The sequence below is a fragment of the Aspergillus thermomutatus genome (assembly GCF_002237265.1).
Source record: "Aspergillus thermomutatus strain HMR AF 39 chromosome Unknown NODE_130, whole genome shotgun sequence".
Taxonomy (NCBI): domain Eukaryota; kingdom Fungi; phylum Ascomycota; class Eurotiomycetes; order Eurotiales; family Aspergillaceae; genus Aspergillus; species Aspergillus thermomutatus.
The window spans coordinates 421-25,074 of record NW_020798179.1 but is presented as its reverse complement, the minus strand read 5'-3'; the positions used below and the strand labels follow the sequence as shown (position 1 = coordinate 25,074).

The 24,654-nt window shown below is 51.7% G+C and overlaps 9 protein-coding genes across 9 annotated transcripts; 5 read left to right on the top strand and 4 right to left on the bottom strand.

The window, feature by feature from the left end:
• Positions 1–1,247: 1,247 nt before the first annotated feature.
• On the top strand, positions 1,248–3,270 carry CDV56_103226 (putative dihydroxyacetone kinase (DakA); the record flags this gene model as incomplete). The annotated part of the gene is made up of 4 exons (XM_026756845.1): positions 1,248–1,254; positions 1,388–1,895; positions 1,946–2,574; positions 2,642–3,270. 4 exons carry the CDS (start codon positions 1,248–1,250, stop codon positions 3,268–3,270), a joined length of 1,773 nt encoding a protein of 590 aa, XP_026613366.1.
• A 947-nt stretch (positions 3,271–4,217) lies between these two features.
• Positions 4,218–4,796, bottom strand: CDV56_103043 (uncharacterized protein; the record flags this gene model as incomplete). The annotated part of the gene is made up of 2 exons (XM_026756662.1): positions 4,218–4,241; positions 4,290–4,796. 2 exons carry the CDS (start codon positions 4,794–4,796, stop codon positions 4,218–4,220), a joined length of 531 nt encoding a protein of 176 aa, XP_026613365.1.
• A 1,016-nt stretch (positions 4,797–5,812) lies between these two features.
• CDV56_102711 (glycosyltransferase family 1 protein) lies at positions 5,813–7,485 on the top strand (the record flags this gene model as incomplete). Its single annotated transcript, XM_026756330.1, has 2 exons — positions 5,813–5,882; positions 5,933–7,485. 2 exons carry the CDS (start codon positions 5,813–5,815, stop codon positions 7,483–7,485), a joined length of 1,623 nt encoding a protein of 540 aa, XP_026613364.1.
• A 643-nt stretch (positions 7,486–8,128) lies between these two features.
• On the top strand, positions 8,129–8,836 carry CDV56_102549 (phosphotransferase family protein; the record flags this gene model as incomplete). Its single annotated transcript, XM_026756168.1, has 1 exon — positions 8,129–8,836. One exon carries the CDS (start codon positions 8,129–8,131, stop codon positions 8,834–8,836), a length of 708 nt encoding a protein of 235 aa, XP_026613363.1.
• A 1,915-nt stretch (positions 8,837–10,751) lies between these two features.
• On the top strand, positions 10,752–11,805 carry CDV56_102162 (Kelch repeat protein; the record flags this gene model as incomplete). Its single annotated transcript, XM_026755781.1, has 2 exons — positions 10,752–10,926; positions 10,979–11,805. The coding sequence occupies 2 exons, from the start codon at positions 10,752–10,754 to the stop codon at positions 11,803–11,805; spliced, it is 1,002 nt and encodes a 333-aa protein (XP_026613362.1).
• A 178-nt stretch (positions 11,806–11,983) lies between these two features.
• Positions 11,984–13,406, bottom strand: CDV56_101941 (mitochondrial 37S ribosomal protein mS47; the record flags this gene model as incomplete). The annotated part of the gene is made up of 2 exons (XM_026755560.1): positions 11,984–13,183; positions 13,245–13,406. The coding sequence occupies 2 exons, from the start codon at positions 13,404–13,406 to the stop codon at positions 11,984–11,986; spliced, it is 1,362 nt and encodes a 453-aa protein (XP_026613361.1).
• A 700-nt stretch (positions 13,407–14,106) lies between these two features.
• CDV56_101733 (mitochondrial 54S ribosomal protein uL4m) lies at positions 14,107–14,865 on the bottom strand (the record flags this gene model as incomplete). The annotated part of the gene is made up of 1 exon (XM_026755352.1): positions 14,107–14,865. One exon carries the CDS (start codon positions 14,863–14,865, stop codon positions 14,107–14,109), a length of 759 nt encoding a protein of 252 aa, XP_026613360.1.
• A 392-nt stretch (positions 14,866–15,257) lies between these two features.
• On the top strand, positions 15,258–16,577 carry CDV56_101501 (mitochondrial 54S ribosomal protein mL38; the record flags this gene model as incomplete). Its single annotated transcript, XM_026755120.1, has 3 exons — positions 15,258–15,267; positions 15,331–15,795; positions 15,856–16,577. 3 exons carry the CDS (start codon positions 15,258–15,260, stop codon positions 16,575–16,577), a joined length of 1,197 nt encoding a protein of 398 aa, XP_026613359.1.
• A 196-nt stretch (positions 16,578–16,773) lies between these two features.
• Positions 16,774–24,284, bottom strand: CDV56_100261 (uncharacterized protein; the record flags this gene model as incomplete). Its single annotated transcript, XM_026753880.1, has 25 exons — positions 16,774–16,953; positions 17,019–17,397; positions 18,266–18,290; positions 18,348–18,803; positions 18,876–19,045; positions 19,386–19,412; positions 19,462–19,991; positions 20,086–20,212; positions 20,285–20,500; positions 20,590–20,614; positions 20,675–20,845; positions 20,900–20,913; positions 21,258–21,337; positions 21,395–21,421; positions 21,472–21,606; positions 21,658–21,749; positions 21,808–22,018; positions 22,067–22,100; positions 22,155–22,226; positions 22,279–22,377; positions 22,476–22,610; positions 22,936–23,367; positions 23,429–23,914; positions 23,971–24,110; positions 24,165–24,284. 25 exons carry the CDS (start codon positions 24,282–24,284, stop codon positions 16,774–16,776), a joined length of 4,383 nt encoding a protein of 1,460 aa, XP_026613358.1.
• Between the last annotated feature and the right edge of the window lie 370 nt (positions 24,285–24,654).

Below are 24,654 nucleotides of genomic sequence, written 5' to 3'. Positions count from 1 at the left end.
TATGTCAGTATTGCAAGCAATGTTATCATGATTAATTGGTCTTATGGCAAATCTGTCATGAGCCAATGGTTACACACTTATGACATCGTAGTGAAATAGGTAGACAAGTAAGTAGCTTTGGCTAACCGCCGAGGCAGTCATAGGTACAATTATCAATGATCAATAATATTCAATATTAATCTACACAAGTCACACCATTCAGACAGGCTGGATCATGATATCGACTGGACACTGACGGAATTACCCTGGAGGGTAAGCCGAAGCGCTTCCGCTGGGACTCTGTCTCCGATCCAGACTCAACTCCAGACTCCAGACTCCACGATCAATGGGTGCACAGTGCACAATGCACTGCTAACTCTGCATGAACCGCCTTTGATGCCCTTCTTAATATTGATAGTTGGGACCAACTGACCAAGGGATGGGTCAATTGGAGGGAAGGCTAACCGTGGTACCTTACAGTACCCTAGTACTCCTGCTTGACCTACGATGGGTCGGGTCGATCGACAGGAGAATCATTGTTCATGTGAACAGCAAAAATGGCGAAAAGTCAAACAGGTTTGCTTCTCAAGTATGGTTATGAGTTATGGCTATTATATATACTGCTCTTCCCCCTCTCGAATGATCGATCTCCTCGGTCATGGGCCTTGGTTCTCTGGAACTGCTACATCTGTATACAACGCTCCACAGACTATCCATATAGCATTGCCGTGGAAGAACGCATTGTATATCTGGAAAAGATTCTCAAATATACTCTATACTCCAGTGAGTCCGCCTTCAGACCACGATCATCCCTACCGTTGCGATTTCAACCGGTCCAGCGCATCTCCAACAGGCATGGCCTAGTCTATATCGAACAGAGCATCCGAACTGACAGATGGCATGGCGAAACTTGATCTCAGGAATCAGGATAGTACTCCACTTTTTCCCCGCCTCTCACGGACTGCAAACCGATCCTTGACTCCCATCGCAATCCCTGGCGCAGTCGCTTCCAGTCATCCCGCGGTCTTCGCATTGAGGGGAAATATCGCCCAGAAATTGTCCGATTGGGACTCATCCCGTGAGAGAGTTGCCGGAAGATTATTTAAAGCAGACGAGGGTTGTCTCTTTTGCCGTTCCAGCGACATTCTCAGAACTGTTTGAGTCGACGATATCGATATCCCCGATCTTCTCCACTTTTACACGGCGCAACTCCGGATTTAGCCGTCATAGTCACATCTGCGATTGTCGCGCTCCACATTTCTTGCATCATGCAGAGTATGTCTCTCACTTTCATTCAAGGATTATTGTGTCCAGTTTTCCATTTCATCCCATGCATCTCGCCATGGAGTCAAAGTTCTCCTCAAGACATACCACTATGATGGTATGCGCTAACCGATTGGGCATACAGCCAAACACTTCTTCGACGACGCGAACCACCTGGTCCAAACGGCTCTCCATGCCCTGACTCTCACAAATCCATCGCTCGCATTTGATTCGAAACACAAGGTTATTTTCCGTCGCCCGGATGCATCCAGAAAATCCAAGGTGGCCATCATCTCAGGTGGAGGTTCCGGCCACGAACCTGCCTTTGCGGGCTATGTTGGCCATGGCCTCTTAGACGCTTCTGCAGCCGGCAGCATCTTCGCCTCTCCGTCCGCCGAACAGATTCGTCATGCCGCCATGAACTGCGTCGACCACGAAAAGGGCGTGTTGATCATACCGATGAACTACACTGGCGACGTTCTCAACTTCGGCATGGCGGCCGAGAAGTCGCGAGCGGCGGGAATCAAGACCGAGTTCTTTGCCATTAATGATGACGCCGGCGTTGGCAAGATGAAGGGCGGAAAAGTTGGCCGTCGCGGTATCGGTGGTGGCATCCTCATCTTGAAGATCGTCGGAGCCTTGGCAGAAGCTGGGTAAGTTGAAGAGGCAACCCGATCCCGGCCGACAGCTGACCATCGCTCAGTGCATCGCTCGAAGACGTGTACCGCGTCGCTCAATTAGCAAACACCAACCTTGCGTCTGTGGGTTCCTCCTTGGCCCACGTCCATATTCCTGGCAGAGGAGTCCCAGAGGATACCATTCCTGATGGGGAAGTAGAGGTCGGAATGGGCATTCACAACGAACCGGGGTCCCACCGGATGAAGTTTACCCTCCCGGAAGTGGTCAAGACTATGCTCTTCCAGATCCTGGACCACAACGACCCAGACCGCGCTTTCCTGACTCATCAGCCAGACGATGAGTTTGTGCTGCTCATCAACAACCTCGGTGGCGTCAGTACCCTCGAGCTCTCGGGTATCACCGACGAAGTATACCGCCACCTGAAGAAAGATTTCAACATCAAGCCTGTGCGAATCATTCAAGGAACCTTTCTGACCAGTCTCAACGGACTGGGCTTCAGCGTTTCACTATTGAAGCTCGCGGATACGGGACTGGGCCCTGGCAAGTCTATGCTCGAGCTCCTCGACGCGCCTGCCGAAGCAGTGGGCTGGTCCGCTCCAATCCGCACATCGACATGGGATGCACACCAATCCGATGCTCCTGTGGAGGTCAAGAGCACGAAGCTTGCCGAGGACCAACCCAGTAACGTTAAGTGTAAGTTCGCCCTAATCTTGCCATATGACATTGGTCGCCTTCTTTGCAGCGGCTGATATTGTTCCAGTGGACCCAGCCATTCTTAAGAAAGTCCTTGAATCCGGACTCAAGCGGGTCATTGCTGCCGAGCCGCTGGTCACCCGGTACGACACCATCGTCGGCGACGGTGACTGCGGCGTGGGCCTGAAGCGCGGCGCAGAAGCGGTCCTCTCCCTCCTCGAAGACCCATCCTCCAACCTGACCGACGACGCCGTCACCGCCGTCAACCGCATCGTCACCGTCGTGGAAAACACCATGGACGGGACATCAGGCGCCATCTACGCCATCTTCCTGAACGCGCTCGCGCACGGTCTCCGCACCCAGGACCACGGCACCGCAACACCCGCAACGGTCGAGGTCTGGGCCCACGCTCTCAAGTACTCCATCACTGCGCTGGGCAAGTACACCCCCGCGCAGCCGGGCGATCGCACCCTGATCGACGCGCTCGTCCCCTTCTGCGACGCGCTGGTCGAAGCGAAGGACGTGCATGCCGCTGCGAAGGCCGCGCAGGACGGGACCGAAGCCACCAAGAGCATGAAGGCGAGTCTCGGGCGGAGCGTTTACGTCGGTGGCGAGGAGGAATGGCTCGGCAAGGTTCCCGACCCTGGTGCGTATGGATTGAGCGAGTTCCTGACTGGACTTGCTGAGGCGCTTTGAGCAGGGTTCGGCTTCTGTTCCTTGTACCAAGTATATAACTTTTGGACGGCTTTTTCTAATATAATTTGATGATGATGACGATAATGCTTCTATCTTATTTGTCACCTACTTCTGGGATGCACTTCTAGCCAAGACAATCCATCCAGGCAGCCTCACTTACGTACGCTCTTGTCGCCTAGTATAAGAACATCCTGATCTCAACCCCCCAATCCTACTACATCAACGCCCCTCGACTCTGAATTCTAGCTGCGTCCTACAATGACTTCTCTCCAGTTATTCACAGACCCACGATTACCCTGCCCCCAGCGCATCCACCTGGTGATCCACGAGTTAGGCATCAACGTCACACTCACCACAATCAACCTGGAGACAGGCGAGCACAAGGTCCCTACCCCCATATCCCACCCCGTCCCACGTCCCAAAAACTACTCACAAACCCAATGCCTTAGCACCAGCTTTCCTGCGTCTGAACCCCTTCGGAGCGGTACCCTGTTTACGGGACTCGTCCCTCAACCCACCGCTCATTCTATACGAATCGCGCTTAGTAAGATCAGAAGCTCGTCGTTCATAAGGAGCAGCTTAACAGAGAGACATACACTCAAGGCAGTGGCTAGCAGAATACAGGTCTGGTCAGCTGTGGCAACAGTAGTATAGAGATACAGTTACCTAGTATCTATAGGCTATAAGAAGGCTGATCACAAAGACCACGTCTATGGGCACAGAGGGAGGACCCTCCCAGTACTTAAGGTGTTTAGCTTAGTTTGATGGTTGAACAATGTTGGACTAAAGCGTGCATTCCATAATGCCCACGACTTATGGAAAGAGCTGGAATCCATAGAGGTCGGCATAAGTCTGTTTTATTAGCATACTTCCCTGCGCCCTAATCATGCTCACAGCCTGACAGCATCCTCCGACTGTACCGCTCACAGACTCAGCATCGGCCACGTTTAAATGCGAGGAGAGTTGTTTCGCTGTTCTCGTCGGGTAGATCATGAACACGCAAGGCAGCGATTTCTTACCAGTTTGCGAACACGGCTTTCAAAAACTTTCGTTTCCCACTCAGCTTCATCGCTCAGGGTAAGCAGGCCCCGGGTGCCTTCTCCAGAAAACACTATGGAGACATCGAAATCCACCCAGACCACTCGGGGAGACTTGGCCTTGGGAACAATCAGAACATTTTTGAGATGTGGATCATTGTGCACTACGCGAGCGCCATGTATTGTCTTCAAGCTGTCCACTGCGATCCTGACGAGTTCCGGGGAGAGACTAGCACCAGCAGTCTCGAAGCTTGTCGGGTTGGGTAGGTACTCCAGGAGGATGGCACATGGGAAAGCCTTGTCTTCGTTGAAAGATCCAAGATCCGAACCGAGCAGTCTGGGATCAAATGACTCGAGGAGACCGTATAAGTACGGAACGATCCCTTGGCCACAGACACCATGTGTCCACAGGGCTTGGTACGCTTGAGACTCGCAGCGATATCGGCATAGATCTCGGCCATCTGGTGAGAAGCCTGGATCATCCCCCATATGGAACTACTGGCATCTTAATTATGTTGGACGCTGGGGCACAAGATGAGGGCGACAAACCACTTTCAGACAGCATTCTAATCCGCGATAAGAGACTCGAAAGATCTCGGAACTTTCGGTAGAATGTACAAGTTCAATCGGGTGGATTTCCGGGAGCTCAGAATGTGGCAGATAGAGTGGTAAACTGTCGCTGCCAATCATTCTGCGGATGATATAGCGTTTGTACGTCAAAGACACATATGTAATGGATATAGATATAGGCAGCTCCTCACCCTTCAGCATTGACTAAAGGCTTACATACGCAAATGGATAAGTTACCAGCCATAGCCATAGCAACAGCAAAGCATGATTCTTACACAGGAATACCTATTTATATTTATTATTACCTTTTTCATGGCAATGTAAACATTCTGTACGATGCTCTTACGTTCTCCCTGCCCAGACATCCACCCACAGGGAATGCCCCCTAAGCTTCATGGATATGTACTTCATGTCCATTGATCTCCTCCTCGTACTACCGGGGCAGCTTGACCGAGCCATATGGAAGGAGTATCCACAGAGTCTCGATACAGGTGCTATTCGAAGGGGAGAGAGGGTCCCGCTTGTAAAGATTACAGTCACATCAGAAGGCGCAAAGACGATTCTGCCAGCCTTTGGAGGTTGAGACGTTGCCTGTCAAGAACTGGTGCATGATCTATCGTTGTCTTGGCTATGAGATTCAGGTTGCTGTGCCACGGGGGAAGGCTCGCGCTCTCTGGGCTGGAGTCCAAAGGGATGTTGAGGTAGTCACTTGTTTGTCTACATCACCTGAGGTTCATAATAGAACAGCCCCTGTCTATATCACTCTTGTACTGTATCGATTGGCGTTTAATCCTGGACTGGTGGAGTCAAATCGGCGGGTTTCTATGGCGAGACAAAGGGGGGATCCGTGTCACTGAGGTATTTTAACCTCGCGCCGTCCAGAGCCAGCTTAATTGTTAGAGAGTTGGAGATAAGCTCTTGTACCGACCTATGAGATGCCAGAAATCACCACTCCGTCAAGGAAGATCCTCCTGGTGGTTACGGGGGGAGGGTATACTCATGCGGGTGAGTCCTTCTACGGCGCAAATAGAACCATATGCTATAACGTTCTTTAGCACCCGTCCTAGAACTCGGGAAGATCCTCGCCCACCGAGGCCATGTAGTCGACTTTGCCACGCTCGATGGACAAGAGAAATGGGCAGACGGGTTCCCAGTCTCCCGCACGCATCTCATGGGCCCCGGACCGACAGATGAACAGCTCGACGCTCACTACAAGCGAAGTCGACTCTGGGACCCAGCCAAGGGACTGGGCGATGTCATGGACTCCAAATACCTCTTCGATTCCCTGTGGACGCAGACCTACCATCGACTGAAGGAGATCATGGCCGATCCCGCCACACGCCCGGATATGATGGTGGCAGATTTCTTCGTCGACGCGGTCAAGGATATCCATTTCGAGTATAAGCTGCCCATCGCTATCGTGTGGCCGCAGATGCCGTATATGATGGTTCCCTGCTCGTACATCCCCGGCCAGCCGGGCTTCCAGCTGGACATGACCCTGACGTCGGAGAATGGGTCCTTGTGGTCCCGGATCAATAACGAGCTGGTGGTTGTGCGTGCCTTGCCCCAGGCGCTCGCACTCAGGAAATGGACCAAGGCGATGCGCAAACGGGCGGGTCTCGATTATCTTCTTCCCGCCCCGACGAAGCCGGATTATCTCGTCTTGGTGAACTCTTTCTTCGGTCTGGAAGTCCCAAAGGACCTCCCTCCGTTGGTTGCCGCCGTCGGGCCCATCCTTGCAGATGAATATCCGCCCCTGGACGACCTCCACCAGCGATTCCTGGACCAGCACGCGAAGACCATCTACGTCGCGCTGGGGACGCATATCATTCTGCCGCATGCGGATGCTCGGAAAATCATGAACGGACTCATCCAGGCGATGGAAGCAGGGATCATCGACGGCGTGATCTGGTCCGTGGGCAAGAGCGGACGGCAGCTCTTCGACGCAACAGACCAGTACACCATCGACGGCCAAACAGTCCGCTTCGGCGACCTCCTGGACGGAAAACATGACGACTGGCTGTTCCCCTTCTTCGCGCCCCAACGGTCGATCCTGGACCACCCCCACGCACGAATCTACTTCACCCACGGCGGCGGATCAAGCGCCAACGAGGGCCTCTACCACGGCAAACCCATGCTCGTCATGCCCTTCTACTTCGACCAGATCGGCAACGCGGCCAAACTAGCCGGCAGCGGCACATCCGAGCTCCTGCACAAGTTCCGCTTCACGGCGGAGGAAGTCTACGCCAAGACCAAGTTGCTCATGGAGGATGGGGACGGGACCTACGCGCGCAATGTACGACGCCTCCAGCGGATCGCCCGCGTGGCGGCCAGGCGGAAGCAGCTGGGCGCGGACCTCATCGAGGAGGTTTTGTATGATACGGAGCTGAGGGTGGTGGATGGGAGGGAGACGCGGCCGATGCATCTGCAGACGGCCGATATGCGGATGCCTGTTTACAAGGCGAAGAACTGGGATCTGATGGCTGTTTCGGGCTTGGTGATGGGTTTCCTCGGAGGAGGGACTTATTATGCGGCGCGGTTAGCCTGGGTGCATCGTCAAGCTATTAGAACTTTTGTTGATTCCCTGATTCAACGGGTCTGTGGCTGAGAGGGATTGGTCATATCTATATAGTGCTAGTGTGGTCACCCCTGCGCATTGTATATGGCTTCAAGATAAAACCCAGCACATACGACCATAGGGTGTGGAGAACAGGGCTTCCCGTCCGCTCAGCCGTACTTAAGCCACACGCCGGCCGGTTAGTAGTTGGGTGGGTGACCACCAGCGAATCCCCGCTGTTGTATGTTTTTGATCTTGTGTTGTCTTTTTTGATTGAAGCTCACCTGAACCTGAATATAACTCACCCAGTGACCTCTCTCAACCCCTGTCCTGCTGATGTGTCCTCTTCCAGCAGCCGGCTGACATGCGGACCTCGAAAACAATAGCAGTGATAATAGGCCAAAGATATAATAATGACGGAAGAAGTTTCTTTTGATTTTAGTAATGTAAGTGTATCACCTTTTGGTTGCAATCCCACTATAACATATCATAGCCTTCCAAGCAGAACGTTCGACAATATGTCCACGATTTGTTATCTTCTCCTTCTCCTATCAACGTACGTTACGCGCCTTCAATAGAAGACCAAGCACCACCTATTGTGACACGTCAAGAGATCTGGAATGGACGAGACCTATGCCCTCACCGAGTCAGTGGCTGCAAAATACTGGAGATCGGTGAATCCAAGATCTTGAAAATGGGCCTTACAGTCACCATGGGAGAAGCCGAGGCTATGTGTCTCGTCCGAAACTCCACATCAGTCCCTGTCCCAGAGGTGCTCAATGCTTATATGATTGAAGATATTGGGTTTATCTTAATGAGGAAGATACCAGGTGCTCCTCTTGAGGCATGCTGGGAAAGTCTTTCTGAGGATTCCCAACAATGCATCCTGGAGCAACTCCGAGTCTATGTACATGAATGGCGCCGAGTCGAAGGTACTTTCTTTGGGTCTGTAGATCAAGGTCCCTGTGAAGATATCGTCTTTAAGCACCCATGGGGAGAGAAAAACTATCAATACGGGCCATTTCAAACCCGAAAGGCATTTAACCAGGGTGTTGTTAATGCGCTTAAGAATTCGAGACCTGGTGGGCAACTGGTCGACGAGGATGACTACCGCCTAGCAGAAGAGATTCTTGCATCAGGGGAGAATGGGCAAGACGAGAGAAAAATCTTAACTCATGGTGACCTACACCCCACTAATATCATCATCAACGACGGTAAGGTAGCTGGGATTATTGACTGGGGTGCAGCAGGGTACAGTATTGCTGCAAGGGAATACTTCGGCTTGGTTTGGGCGACACCGGATTCATCATGGAGAAGACTTGCATCTACCATTCTCCCCTCGGATGAGTATGATTTTTGGGCTAAGGTGAATTATTCCATGACTGACTATACGGGCATCTAAGTATTCCACCGCCGGCTGGTGGTCCAAACGCAGCGAATGGGTGGCGCATAAGTCCTGCCACTAGACAGGGTACTTCATCGATGTCTCCGTCCTGGGCCTAAGAGCACCGGTGCGAACTTCCGAATAGCATCGTCGGAGGTTGCATCAGGACCGAGGTCCCACTCAAATCGCGATTGGTGGTCACTTCTTTGCCGCTTACGAGAGCAAGACTCCTGCTTTGACCGCTTCGGTCATCTTTTTGGGCCCTTAAAAGTCTCCTCCTCGTCCTCTTCCTCATCCTCCTCAAAGTCCTGGTAGACATCGTCCTTGCTAGGACGTTCCAATCCATGTCTTTTCTCCGTTTCCTCCTCATCGTCTAAGTAATACAGGTCACGAAGGATCGTGAGCTTTGTGATCATCTCCAGTGGAACATGCCCTATCCGAGGGCTTGCAAGAGCACCAATGGCTCTGCGAATTGTTGGAAAAGGGGCACGGTGCCATTGCTTTGGCCCCTGAACGCGCTCCTCCTTCAATGGGACGTCAAAAAGGTATACTCTGGTATATTGGCCTCCTTGTGAGACCTCTGTTATCTTGCCCTGATTCAATCGATATCGGGCGTATTCTTGTGCCATTGGCACCCTTCTCTTGGCGTCATTGCCTTTGCGCCGCTCACTGATTGTTTTGGACGACCCATTTTTCCTTGGGTTGCCTGTGGTTCGATAGCAAGGAGGAGGATTCGTGAAATTCCGTCTTGTACTGGCATGAAGTGGTTGCTAGTAGAGAGTAATGATGGAAGAAGGAGAGTTGATGGAAGAAGGAGATAAGAAATGTGTTGGTGCGTAAAATTGGTGGAACTAGCGCAGGGTATTCACTGACAAGTTGTGTGAGTAGTGAATGCTTTCTAATAATAGCATACATGTGAGGTATTCACTGGTCTAGGATAGCCAGTGCATCTCTCGCCATCTGATCGAGAGGTTGGGATATTTCCTCCGCTGCGTTAATTGTATCAAGGATTTGATTATTTGGATCTTCCTCTGTGGTCGGTGGTTCCGGTTGAATTCTGTCGGTAGGGAATCGTTCTGAGAATCCATGCGTGGGTGGATTGCCAGTGTGGTTCTGATGAATTTCGATGGATGGGGGGAAGATGATGTAAAGGCGGGTGGCGGAGGGGAAGATGAGGAGGTGGTTGTTCAACACCCGAAATACCTCTCGATCTCTACGATCGATTTTCTCTTGACAAGATGGTATATCAGATCTTTAAACAAGATCCGTTGCAAAGGCCTCTGGAACGGCCAAGAATGCTACCATTTGTAAGGTACTGTGTGTATGATGCTCGTATTGCTAAGAACTACTCTGTGGCTCTGCCTAGATACAGTGGTCGGAGCTAGTGTCATGTGACAGAAAGGAAGGAGTCACGAATTTGCTTTGATCTTCTTCTCTACCTGTACCTCTCTTGTTTTTACTAGAATTCAAAAAGGTCAATTCCGATTAATAATCGGCAAGGTGGCCGAGTGGTCCAAGGCGACAGACTGTTAGTAGTGCCTGCTCTCAGCTTCCGCCCATATATACTAATAACTTCCCTACAGTGAATTGTCAATACATCTGTTCTCTTCGGAGGCGCAGGTTCGAACCCTGCCCTTGTCGAATTCTTTTTTCCCTCTCCTCCTCTTTTTTTGAGGACTCTCTCTGGCAACCCTGTTGCTTTGTTGCTAGTTAAGACTCTTTTCGAGGCAAGATAATGGCAGAATTCACTTGAGACACCAGATTATCAAGCACCACTTGCCTAACATGTTGACCACGCGATGCCGGACGAAAAGGTTGTCACTGAGGCTACTCCCAAGGTACCCAACGACGATCAACTCGGAACCCATATGGATGCACGAACTTCAAACGCTCCAGGCCCATGGAGGTAGACAATTCCAACAAAAGCAATCAAATGGCAGCTACCCAAGTCACCGGAAAATGGACCAAAGTCCTCGACGCAGAGGTTCTTCAACGTTCATCCCAAGTACTTGCTGTTGTTGATAACGTGGCCCACGTTTTTGGAGGAGAGCTGAGACCCCGCGAACCCCGCGATAATGACGTGCATACCATCGCACTGGATGGCACGAGTAAGATGATAGACTGCCTGCAAACGAATACATCTGACCACCAACAAAACAGGCTCGACGTTAAGTGTTGCCAAACCGTCAACATCACAGGTCCCCTCCCCACGAGTGGGATCCGCCTCCGCAACCCTCCGCCAGAAGATCTACCTCTTCTCCGGCCGCGGCGGCATCGCCATGGCCCCCATCGACGAAGACGGCGCAATTTGGGAATTCGAGCCCCAGACTTCAGCCTGGACACTCATCGCCCCCGCGTCAGCAACCCACCCCCCAGCCCGCAGCTACCACAGCATGACCAGCGACGGCAACGACACGCTCTACCTGCACGCAGGCTGCCCCGAAAGCGGCCGTCTCTCCGACCTCTGGGCCTTCCGGCTCTCGACCCGGGAATGGACGCCGCTGGCTTCTGCGCCGGGCCCTGCGCGCGGGGGTACCTCGATCGCCTTCGCGGAGGGCGTGTTGTACCGGATGAATGGATTCGATGGGAAGACCGAGCAAGGCGGCAGTGTGGACGTGTATTCTCCGGAAGCGAACGCCTGGTCGTCGTATCGGTTTGTTGCTGATGGGGTGAGTGGGCCCGAGGCACGGAGCGTGGGCGCTCTGCTTCCTGTGCGGATTGGTGGTCGGGTGTCGCTGGTGACGCTGTTCGGCGAGAGAGACCCTAGCGCTTTGGGGCATCAGGGGGCGGGGAAGATGCTGGATGATGTGTGGGTGTTTGATGTGGAGGAACGGTCCTGGAAGAGAGTAGATGCGCAGGGCGCTGAGGCCCCCTATGCTCGCGGATGGTTTGCTGCCGATGTGCACGGCGAGAATGCGATTGTCGTGCAGGGAGGGTTGGATGAGTCGAATGGGAGGTTGGGTGATGTTTGGATTCTCTCGTTCTAGTGCCTTACAGAGGGTCAGGATCCTGTCAACCTTGTACAGCTGGTGCGATCTTGATTGGTCTAGGTACCATTCAATTGAAGAATACATGTAAACGAAGATTACAGTCAATATGCACACCCAAGCTATAAAGCTCACATAGATCAATCATTTGATATTTGACCTTGTTTACATGGATGGATTACTCCCACCGCAAACCTTCAGAAGTCTGCACTGTCCGCCTAGCCAGAACCTCTGCAACCTTCTCTCTGACTCCCTCCTTGTGACCCCACTTCTGCACAAAGTCTGCCACGGTCTTGCTGGCGGATTCGGAGCTGTCCCGTACAAATCTCTCAATCTCCGCCTCGCTGGGAAGGCCGTAGGCGTGGGGGTATTGCTTGTAGTTGGTCTTGTTCAAGAGTGCTAGCCGGGACTCGCCCTCGGGAAGCTTGAAGAAGGCATCCACAGCATCACTGGTAACTTCTTCCAGGGTAGCTGGCTGCCATGTCGCCTGGCGAGGGGGCTTCGACATCAGACGGGCCTTCACGCCCTCAACGAAGTCGGGGTGTTTCATGAACTGGGCCGCGATCTGGTACTCCCGCTGGAAGGTCTCGGAGATGGTCCATTGCTTGCCCACGCGCATCTGGCGCAAGGTCACCTTGAGCGATGTGGGCGAGCGAGAAGACAGGGTCTCTAGTGTCTTCTGAGCCCACTCCTTCTGCACGGTCTCCTGCTCGAGGGCCTTGAAGATCTCCTCGACAGTGTTGTGTTTGAAGCAGCGATCGATGGCGGTCCGCAGGCTACCGGCAAGGTGGATAGGCTCCTGCTCCAGCGACGGCAGGCCGACGGAGAACTCGGCCATGGTCTTGTTGACCAGGTCCAAGCGCTCGGCAAGCGACGCATGGTCCCTAAAGGCCAGCTCCGCCAGACGAGCTGTCAGGTTGCTCAAAACACTGGAGTGGAAGTAGTGTGTCGCAACACCGGCGTAGAGCGCCTGCACACCGTTGAGGCGCTCCGAGGTGAGTGCCAGATAAGTGCCAATCTCTCCGTCGAGACGGGGGAGGAAGAACGAGCCACCAACGTCCGGGAAGAATCCGATGGTCGTTTCGGGCATGGCGAACACAGTACGTTCAGTTGCAATGCGGAAGGGGGCATGGACGCTGAGGCCAACGCCGCCGCCCATCGTGATTCCATCCATTACCGAGATGAATGGCTTTGTGTAGGTAGCGATGATGTGGTCCAGGCGGTATTCGAGGCCGAAGAAATCGGTCGACTTCTGCTGTCCTTCTGGCCCTTGTTCGTTCTGCAGAGCTAGAGAAGCGACGTCGCCTCCTGCGCAGAGAGCTTTTGTGCCAGCACCGGAAAGCATGACAATGTTCGCAAGCTGGGATTTTTCCCATTCCTATTCCACCGGCTTAGCAACCAAGACGTTATCACAAACTGCAGGATCCCGAATCGCCAACCTTCAACCGAGGGAGAATCTTCCGTGCCATCGACCCGTTCAACGAATTGAGCTTCTTGGGTCGATTGAGCTCAATCAATCGTACGCCGTAGAGGGAGTTGAATAGGACATCGTCGGGCTCGTCTCCGGGGAGTTCTTTGGGAAGTTCGGGAGCAGTCGACATCTGTCAAACATCTTAGACACCATACACATCAACCAGATCTCAAGCTATAGATAATACCCTGGCAGCAGCCCCGAATGCTGGATTCGTCACTTTCGCGCGGAGAGGCATTGGTGAAACCCGCGAGATCCAGCTCGACGGCGTTGGTAAGCGGCAGAAACTGCGTCTAAGTAACATCTAGGCAGACAACAGTCCGTCGTTGAGGAGAAACGGACAATGGATGGAAATGGAGAAATCTAGTGCTTATGACTCGGGAAAGAAGGTCGTTTCTCCGCTTTGGATGGACGCTTGACCTCGGAGTTTTTCGCGCTGATTGATTTTCCTCCGCCGGCAGCTTGGACAAGATGGATGGGTTTGCTGCCGAGCAGATCCCCAACTCCGCGGTTACGAGCGGTTCGACAACGGAATTAGCTGCGCAACGGGAATACGAAGGTTCAAATTGAGTAATGATATCTGCTTGAAGCGCTTGACCAGGAATTGAGGGAATTGATCCGAAATCTTGAGTGGAATCTGAAAGGCAATGGGAGGTTTCGTATGGATGCTTTAAAAGCCCGGAAGCCTCAATCACAATTGCTGTCGATAATTCGTTGTTGCTGCTCAAACGATACTCATATCATGTTTAATCTATTTATACACAAGGATACCATTGTTTTAATACACAATCAAAAACCGTAGAAAGCCCAAGCCGCCAAACTTATTGCACCTAATACACAGCCTTGGCAGGCTTGTTGACCAAGTCCCTTGAATGCTGAGCTAGAATGCGGTCCAGCGCCTGCTTTTCAATGACCAATCTTCCTGTCTCCAAGAGGTCCTTGACGTCCACGTCCTTGCGGTTCAGTATCTTTGCGTGCTCCCCCACCCCACGTACCGTCTCGAACAAGCTTTCATTCAGCTGGTCTGTGATTAATGTTGAGCGTCCAAACTCGCGGCCCCAGCAGTTGACCTTGAAGATCTCCTTGATGAGGTGTGGGGTGGCACCCTCGGGAATCGAGATTTCGTTGTCGATGATGATCAGCTGGCCTCGCTTGTACCGGTAACTCAGGGCTATCCGCCAGGCCTGGTCGTAGATCTTCTGCGGGAGACTCGTAGCAAAGTCGCGAGGGTGAGGACCGAAAGCGACACCTCCTCCTCTCCGAATTGGGGATTTTTTGTCGCCAACACGCGCCCGACCGGTGCCCTTTTGCGCGTGGAGCTTTCGACCGCTCCCATGAACGTCGTCTCTCCACTTTGTGCTTGCTGTACCTTGCCGGGTCATGTCACCTTCATAGATGACGGCTCGGTGAAGAATGTCTTTTCGTAGAGGCATCAAGAGCTGGTTTCGAGGATATTCGACGATACGCAGGGGTTCCATCGACGGAAATGAGTAGGTGGTGGCTTTGGCGGATGTATCCCATGCTGGCTGGGGAACGGTCGAGGACTCTCTTGTGAGGAAATCGGTCGTAGGCTGGGCCTCTGTTGCCATTGATCTCGAAAGAGGTGTTGCCAGGCATCGCTTCTAATAATGAAACCCCACGGTCAGTATGCCATTGCGATTCAGTAAGGAAAAGTCAGTACCGCTGTGGCTTCAGCGCCCGAAAATAGGCCACTTGAGCTTCTCGAAATCCATCTGAGAGCGCGAAGAGCGTCAGTTCCAGGCATCTTGCTGTTATATGCCCTATATTGTTGTGTTGTCGAACCAGGGCAGGTGAAGCAAAAGTTCAATCTGGCGCTTTGCGGTGGTCCGCGCTAGTTGGGTGAGGCTTGGCTGTGCCGGACTGAAAAAAAGAGTTCCGTCCGACCCTCTACCACCTTTGCCCTGACAACACGATCACCACCTTTTCCTCCATCGCATCCATCAGATAATCTCTGGCAATAATGGCTCCTTGTGAGCGGGCCTCGAGGCCTTTGCTTCAATGCATCCAGAAAACCTATACTAGGGGGTTGCCAGGCCTTCAGTTGCAGTCGACGCGGACCTTTCAGTCGACCGCTCTGGCTCGCGAGGAAGCTCAGACCGAGACCCAAAGCCAACCTTTCTACAAAAACCCGGACCCAGCTCTCGTGACAAGTCCGCGATTGGAAAGGAAACTGCTGAAGCAAGGCGTTGCGCCCATTGGATCCCGCCGTCGTCGAGCAGCACTGCAGAACTCCGCCAACATCCCCTTTGAGCAACTGCCCTATCAATGCTTCCAAGAAGCCCGGAAGGTACTACTCGCAGATCGCGAGGAGAAAATCAAGAAGATTACGGCCATGCGGGAGAAGATTGCGAGGCTCCAGGCTATCCCGACGGAAGAGGCTGGCGGCGAGCAAGTGCAGAAGTCGAAATTGCGGGCAATGGAACTGGAGCTTGAGCGGCTCAAGATCCGTGCCGATATCAATGATCCTACCGTTAAGAAGAAGTTTGAAGATGGGCAAGGTATGGATTCAAAAGAAGAGATGCCATTCACACATGCAACTAACCTTAATTGCAATCTAGGTGACATGACCAAGCCTATTTACCGCTTCCTGGCCGATCGGAAGTGGAGAGAGTACCGTCGCAAGATCTTGGTGCAGAGAATTACCCAAATGAAGGTCATTCCGGATGTTCTTCCTCACTGCGACCCGGTTGTGGACACCAAACTCTATTTCGGTAGACACACGATTCAACCTGGAGAGTTCGTCAACTCCAGGGTCAGCTCGACGCCCCCCAAGCTTGATGTACAGCTATTTGAGGCTGGTGAGAAGCTCGTGACGATTGCCGTTGTCGACTCGGATGTCCCCAATGTCGAGAAGGACGGATTCGACTACAAGATGTATTACCTTGCTGTGAACGTCCCCATCTCCGCTACTTCCACCAAGGTCGATCTCGCCAACCTGTCAGCAGATTCGCAGGTTGTTCTTCCCTGGCTGCCCCCTGTCGCTCAGAAGGGCAGCCCCTACCACAGACTCTCCATCTTCATCATGGAGCAAAAGGATTCGGCTCCATTGAACTTTTCTCTGGTGAAGGGCATGGAGACGAACCGTGACGTCCTTCTTCGGACACTGCAGGCCAGATACCACCTCAAGGCCATTGGGGCGCACCTTTTCAGAACCCAATGGGATGAGAACATGCTGGAAGTTATGAGAGAGATTGGGTTCCCTGAGGCCGACGTAGAACTGCGCAGGAAGAGAGTTGAACCTCTGCCTTACAAGAGGAGAAACCCTTCCACCTTCCGGTGATCTGCTTTCCATGCATCCGTTTGCGCTTCTTTTCTGTCCGTTACAGCTTTCAGGTGATAGATCTGTATTGTACAACCGACATGTATGAATATGTACACCAGTTGAATTCTAACTCCAAACTCCTAACCTCTGCCCCAACCATGCGCCCGCAAATCAAATCTTTTTACGACAGTTGAACCCGTCGAAAGCCCCAATCCTATTCCTCATCCAACTGAGCTGGCTGCAGAGTATTCTGCACCCATTGTATCTTCGACGGTGGCCAAACACGAGCGATAATCTTCCCGTTGATCAATCCCATAGGGATAGGACCGTAATTCCTCGAATCCCTCGACCAGGGAAGGTTGTCTCCGCCGAGATACACATGGCCTTCGGGTACCTAAGCGCAGCCTCCAATTAGCAAACTCCCAGTCGCCCCCAAGCCACTCGCATCGAACCCCCTACCTGTATCATCTCCTGACTCGTGCCAACCTCCGTACTGAACGGCAGATCTCTGCAGACAAAATCCCCCGGCATCCCCAACACCCTCTTCGCACCATTGACTCCCAGGAACGTTGGATGGTAGAACCGAACCACATCGCCTACTTCGATCCCCCGGCCGTACTTGTGCACCCGCGATATCATCAGGTAGTCGCCCCTCGGGTTGAAGGTGGGGTACATAGAGGGTCCTTCGCTGAGCTGCACGGTGATGAGGTGCTCCCAGACCAGAGTGCATGCGCAGAACAGGCCCAGGCCGTCGAGCGTGAAGCGGAAGACGGCGCCGGGAGTTGCGCGTCTCAGCGCTGAGCGGAATAGTCGTTCCATCGGTGAGGTCAGAGCATTTCTTTAATTGTTATGTCGAGCTGATTGGGAGCTATTGCATGTCGGCGGAGAGTCGGCGCGGCCGAGGCCGGTCACGTGGTGTGGTCTTCGTTTAAAATCCTTTCCGCACTTGCGGTTCGTCTCCTCTCGTTTTCCTCTCTTCAGCTTGAGCGCTATGGCTACCTATTTCCACAACCATTATGTCTGGTATGGGTCGGGTCAGCCAGGTCTTCGCTCTACCATCCTGAATGATCTCCCTCTTTGAGAACTTCATTTCATATTGCGTAATGGCCGCGTTCAATGGGTTCTCGATGGCGCAAGGATATCAAGCTGCCAATTGCAATCGACGACAATTCAATGATATTGGCAATCTCCCAACAAGCACATGTACTAGTCTCTAGTCTCCTTTCAACGCCGCTTCTAAATTGCTAGAGCTCGCCGTTTCCGAAATACAACACCAGGACGCGCGAGTGTGGACAGAGAAGCAAGATGAACATTATACGTCTCGACTAACCACAAAGTGGCGAGATATCCCCGAACGCTGTCTTAGCTTTGACCCCATTTAACTATGGGACTGGGATGCTGGATGGCGTGGGTGGGAGACAATTAGATTTGAGATAGAATATTATTGGTAATGATACTTCTGTTTGGCCTTTCGTCCCCCTTTTCCTCGTATGATGAGAGACATATGTTCTGGTAGCACTTGGAAGTTCATTCTCAAAAGAATTCAGAGGATGATTTGCATGCTCGTAAGTTGATAATCCAGGCTGAGAAGGTTTTCGGACGGATATCCCGCCAGTAACACACGCTCGTCATCATACTTTACACGCATCGTCTTTCATTCTGTCCTTTCTCCCATTCAAAGTCCACATTGCCCAGGTTCGTCTTACCTGCCCTTCCACATGAAGTCGGCATCTGTGACATTCAATTCAGCAATTTTCCCGCTTATCAAACACGCCCCAAATTACTTACCGGGATGCAACTCGGGTGACGGGATATCCTTCCTCTTCTCCGCCTTGACCTTATAATCCACCCCGAACCTCTCGTCCCGCTCCGCAAGTAACCCCTCAAGACCCTTTGGATGAGCGTAGCGGACTCTCTCGTCAGACGTGAAGCTAAGCATGAGCTCTGGAGCTCCCATGGGAAGTGGATCACCCCTGTCCACCTGCCAGAAATGATAAATTTTCCCGTACAGCGGAATGATATCCCTCATCTCTGACGTTTCTGCTGCTTCCCAGGCAGGCTTTGGCATTCCGGCGGGAGCGGGCATAATCAGCATGCCGCTTTTGACCTCATAGTCATGGGTGTGCCATAGTTTGCGTTCCTCGGAGGGGAGCGTCTCGAATAAGCGCGGGGAAATCATGTACTCGATTCCAAGTAATCGGGCATTAGGCTTGGGGGAATCGTATAACAGACACTGCCTGATGTCTGCATTTCAGGTCAGCCGTCTTCTTCTTGCGGAAGGAAGGGAGCTATGAGGACCTTCTGTAACATGTGTACAGTAATGATTCGCTTCCACGCATCTGGTCGTATCCGACGCGTAGACGTGGAATGCATTGAGATGAGCGCAGATCTGTTTGATAGGCGTAAAATCCTGGACCATGCTGGCGCCGCTTTCCAGGACACGACTTTTGACGGTGCGAGGCGAGCCCGGGACCCCATCCTCGTCTCTGGGAATGTGTTGATGACAAGACATGGTTGCACAATATTCCCAATTGCACAGTTTGAGCTCGAGGAGATATGATTGTAAGACGAAGATTGTCGTCTCAATTTAACTGCAGTTCGCATTGCGTCGGGAGTATACTCCGTAGATGATCATGCCTGACGTCATGATGATTGCGGGTCAGACAAGATCCTTGTTATTCCCCCAGCTTCACTACTTAATGCAGTGAATATAACCCTCGGAGTTTCGCGTTGCAGCTGGCTAGTTGAGCCGTGCTCTTGACATGGGCCCATCAAGGGTTCCTACTTCTGTGCGGGGATCGTCGAAGCTAAAGATAGTCGACCTACCCGACAGTACCCTCCGCGCACGCAGTACTATAACCAATCGAATGTCATATCATGCCTCTGCAACAGCCTTACTGACTGAGAAATCCAATTGGCCTCGGAGTTGTTATTGTCATAATAAAGGGGCCCATCTTCTGCCAGCCGAGCCGCCAGATCGGAGCTGGCATGCCAGAGCTCATCGCTGTCAGGCAATGCGAACTGCAAGTCTGCCAGGTTCAGGAGACTTCTTCCCCTGTTGGCGCCGTGAGGGCTTCTACGAGGGTTGTCGTTGCATTGTATATGACACGACCTGCAAACTCTGTAGAGGGCGAGTGCAAAGCGCTTGACTTCCTCGATGCCAACCCAGATGAAGACATCTGGAACAGAGTCGCGGCTGAACTGGGCTAAGATCTCCGGGTAGAAGAACATGTTTTTGCGAAGGCAAGTGTCAGTCAGTGTCGTTAATAGACGAGAGCAGCTCGTAGGGATGGTTCGGGCGAGTCGAATGTCAACTTGACTGTGGGTGTCTTTGAGGAAGGCGAAAATGATCTGAAGAAGGATGCCTTGATATGTTGCCATGGGCCAGGGCCCTTGGACTTCGCAATCTGAATCTGTGACTGCCCACTTGTCCTATCAAATCGATATCAGCTGGCACGACTCGAAGACAATGGCTTTGAGGGTGCTTCCTTGGATAACCAAACGGGAAGCCAGGCGAGTTACTCACTCGTTGTTCGTAGACTAACGAACTAAGCTTGTCATGTAGTTTGACTGCATGATCCTGCATCTCCTCGTCCCCGGTCATCCACAGTCCCAACATGACGACAGACTGCAAGAGAATCGGAGGCTCCTGACTAGGTTCGAAAGTCGCTCTATGCAGAAACGGCCAGACAGGATGAAATCTCTCAAAATAGATCCCAACATACTGCAGGACATTGGCTTTCCTCCAGGAGAACGTAGAGTTTATGCGATCTTCAGCAGTTGTTGAGCGGTCTTCCAGGTCATACTGCTCATCTTGAAGTTCACTGATGCTGCTGTCCGCATCCAAAGTTCGAGAACTTTTCGCATTCCCTTGACGGGACAAGGACAATTGCGACAGGGAGCATTGGACACCTCTCCGTGAACATGCTTCGCAAGGGATCCTACCATCGCACCGGGTCCTTCTCGAGCGACAGTAACTACACGCTCTGACCGTGCGGCTGGAGTTCAGCTCCTTGTCCTTATGACGGACCCGAACATGTTGGCGTAAAGTGTCACTGTACATCAGATTAGAGTGAGTTTAGTTGTTGCGAGAGAGATGCTGCCGGCGAGCTTACTTCCTGGAGAAGACTTTGTCGCAAAACGGGCACTCGCAGGCTGGCGCTTGACTGTGGCTCGCAGAGTGCCGAGTAATGTGTTCTTTGCGCCGGTAACTTCGACTACATCCCCGATGGGGACAGCGAAACAGTGCTTTGTTGACGGTGGCAGCGGTGTGCATGGTGGAGGATCTGATTTGGACCGCGCTACGGGAGATTATTGCGTGCCATGTCCTGGCTATATACTTATTGAGAAGCTGCTAGAGACGAGTCAATATTAGAGCGAATTGAACGAGATCTGTGAAATAAGTGATCAGAAAAGTCGTTCACATCAGGATAGATGGCAGATGGGATGCCGAATATGGGATACCGATGGATGAAATACAGATGAAGTTTAGAGTGATTAAAGGCACTATTCCGTTTCCAACATGACCCTACCATGACTCAGCGGTTTAAGACTTGCAGTACCCTTTGAAGAAAAATATCCTTCAAAATCTAGATATTAGTCGAGAAGTACATGAAAAGGATTTCTGAATTCCCTCTTTCACAAAGACAATCAATCGGAGGGTGTATTCAAAGCTATATGCCCAAATTACAAGCTCACATAGCGTTCTTCATCTCTCTTAAAGCTGCCATCACCTCCACTGGGGCAGTTTTTCCAGTCTTTCTCTGAATCTCAGGATCCTATGTAACAGTCAGACACTAGTATAATTAGAGGATGGAACCGCTGGATCTTCTTACATTGACTCTCATGAACACATTGTGCAGCTATACAACCTCGTCAGCTGGAGCGGTCAAACAAGATAAACAATCCATACCTTCTCGTCTCCGATAGTAAACTTGCCCTGGGTCTGTTGATGCTGATTTGCGTATGCTTCTAGCTTCTTAATCGGTTCTGATTGAGACACAGCAAGACAGAACTTGACGTTACTCTTGGTGTACTCATGGCCGGGCTATAGGAATCAGTTTCTGTATCAAGGAGAAGTAGTCTCTCAGCGGCTTACATAGACTCTGGTGTCATCAGGGAGCGAAGCAAGAGTCTCGTTCAACGCTTTGTGCATCTCTTGAGCATTTCCCTCGAAAAAGCGACCACACCCTGCCATTGTGAGATTCATTCGAAGAACAACCGGAAGATGCTTGACAACAGGTCTCACCTGCAATGAACAAGGTGTCACCTGTAAACACCACCTTTTCGTCCCCATCCTGCATATAATAGCAGATGCTATCTTGAGTATGGCAGGGGGTGTGTAGTGCTTTGACGGAGATCCGCTCTCCAATCTTAAATGTCTCCCCGTGTGCAGGAGTCTGAGTGACTGATTGGCAGTTTTTCCCTCCGATGACTGGGAGTTTACCAAAATGTTTCAGCTGTATGTGTTAGACTGAAGAGCGCATGAGCATAGATAGCTAACTCACCATCTCATCGTTGCCACCAGCATGATCCCAGTGACTGGAAGAGCATGTTAATACTGGTCTCCCTTAGCGAGAGGATGCCGAGACATACTGATGCGTGTTGACGATGGCTTTGAGTTTGATCTTGCCCGGCTTGACCTGAGCATCAAGCTCTGGAGTTACTCTAGCAGAAGATCAGAGGTGATCCCACGAGCGCGTTTTGACGGCCAACATACTCTGGCGGATTAGCCGGGTCGATGATGACGGACTCTTTTGTCGGCTCGTCCGTCACAAGGTAGGCATAGTTATTGCCCTTCCCGGTCCCTGCACAATATCTGTGAGCGCCAAACTTGCTTGAGTATCCAACAATTGAATCTATCAAGACTAGTGGGAAGCAGATAGAGACACAAGGCACGGAGTACATCCAACTTACACATAGGAATCGACTGTATATGCATGTTTCTGATTTGGTGTGCCCTTGAGTATCGAGATCCACAGTACGGTCGAATCGCTCTGACGAAGTTCATTGACGATGAGTGTAAAGAGAGAGAGAAAATGCGGGGTGACGCTGAGATCATTTAGTAATAAGCGGTATCTCAACTCCATAAATGAAGACTATCGGGAGCATTACCTCATAGTAGCTCCGGGGTCATGTGGTTGGCACTAGGCCGTATTTGGAAAATTATATACATCTCGTCAATCATCCTTGCTACGACTCCATAAAATAAAGTGAAGATAAAGGGAGTCCTTGGTCTATGGTCATTCCAAATGGCCAGTGTGGACTCTGCCAAATGGGAGGAGTTGTGCGAAACCGGAGATGGTGCGTTATGGCCCATTTTTCAAGTCAAACTATCCCTATTGGTCTGCTATCCCATGTATCTACACGTTCCCACCCGAATTTTTGCAGCCCTTGTAGAACATCTTCGGTGTGGAGGGCATGTGTCGTACTTTCAGACCCATTTTGCGGTCGAGCTGGAGCGTTACTCTGATCTCTAGCAAGAGGAGGCAAATCATTATCCCCCGAGCGAACAGCGACCTTTAGCAGATCTATCCAGTGGTTCGAACTTTGTTCGCAGACGGTGAGAATGTATGCTAGCGAAAGCGACTGCCGTGCTGTACTCCACTGTGCTGATTTCAAAATGTGGTCCAGCCACATATAGATCGCCTCGCACTGGGGATCATTCTTTGCATTCGGTCGACTCGTGAATGCCAGGTCATTGACCAATCCCTCGGTCAGGGCTGGTAAAAAACTAAAGTGTCCTGCCGCCACCGTCTGCAGTGACTTGTCCCACTTGGCGAATGCTTCATCCATGGAATCGCCGAGCCTTGTGAAGATATGTTAGCTGGGGATAGTCCGCTAACGTTGCATATCAAAGGCAGACTTACTTTCGTCCCTTCGGCACAATAATCGAATCCTCAATGAGGACTCGGGAAAGTGAATGGGGACTCCTCCTAGACGCCTTGCATATCGCTACCAGCTGCGCCGCAAGGAAAGACGAGTGCTGATCTGACTTCCTCTTCTTCCGTGGTGGCTCTGAAAGGTCTCCCTGGCTCGCTGGATGCGCGAGGGCAGTCCTGACGACGCTCTTGATTTCTTCCACATTGGCATCCTCGGCACCGTTAAAGACCGCAGACGCAGGCCTTCCAGACACAAGCGCAACATCAGAGTCTGTCTTGGCCCAGTAATAGTCCCAGAGCCACTCTAATGAGCGCTGCGTCGCATTGCGCAATACCACAAGAGATGGCAACTCTCGATGGGTAGCCTCGTGGCGCAGCTCAACAAACGATGCTGGGAGCCCGAGGTCAATCGCTCGTTGAAACATGGTCTTTCTCTGTCCATGGAGTTTCGAGTCAACGAGCCCCGTCACGAATCTGAGACGTCTGCGTTAGCGATGTGTTTGATACAGTAACAGAGAAAGAACACTGACCGACAAAAAGCAGCCGAGTAGGTCGCTCGAATCGAGAATATGGAGTTTCTCTGAGCATCGTCGTGAAGAATCGCGTCCGTTAATAAGGCAGTAGCCTCAACCGGATGTGGGAGGTTGCCACGGAGTTTCCAAACTCCAACCTTCGAGAGTGTCAGTAATCTGATGTTCAAGCGGATAATGTAGAAACTGCGTACCGTAGCGCAGGCCCTGGAGCGCAAATCCGGACCATCATAGGCTGGCGGTGGGTAGAATTGACTCCGGACAGTGAGTAACTGGGAATGGTCCTTCCAGGGTGTGAAGAACACTTTTGCCATTGTGCTCCCTGAATATTCTAGCAAAGAAGTATCTATAATTTTCCCTTGATTCTTGTTCTATTGTTTGTTCTTGTGTATCTGATCGTGATGGCCAATATCAATTTTATATCGGCAAATTGTTTTTCCTTCCGACTGTCTCCCATCTACCGTCTACTCCGTACTTCGTACAAGATCTCTGGCAGTCGAAAAGGATCCAGTAGCTGAGGTATTTTGAAACAAATATTGGTCTTTCAATTTCCTGAAATGCTGCGACTCGCCTGTCGAAGAGTGCTACAATCTTGCTCTAGACCCATGACCTTAGAGGCGTTCTGCCGCAAAGGATAAGGAAGCCGTAGCCACGAGACTGGCTCGAATCCAAGGGCATAGGGCA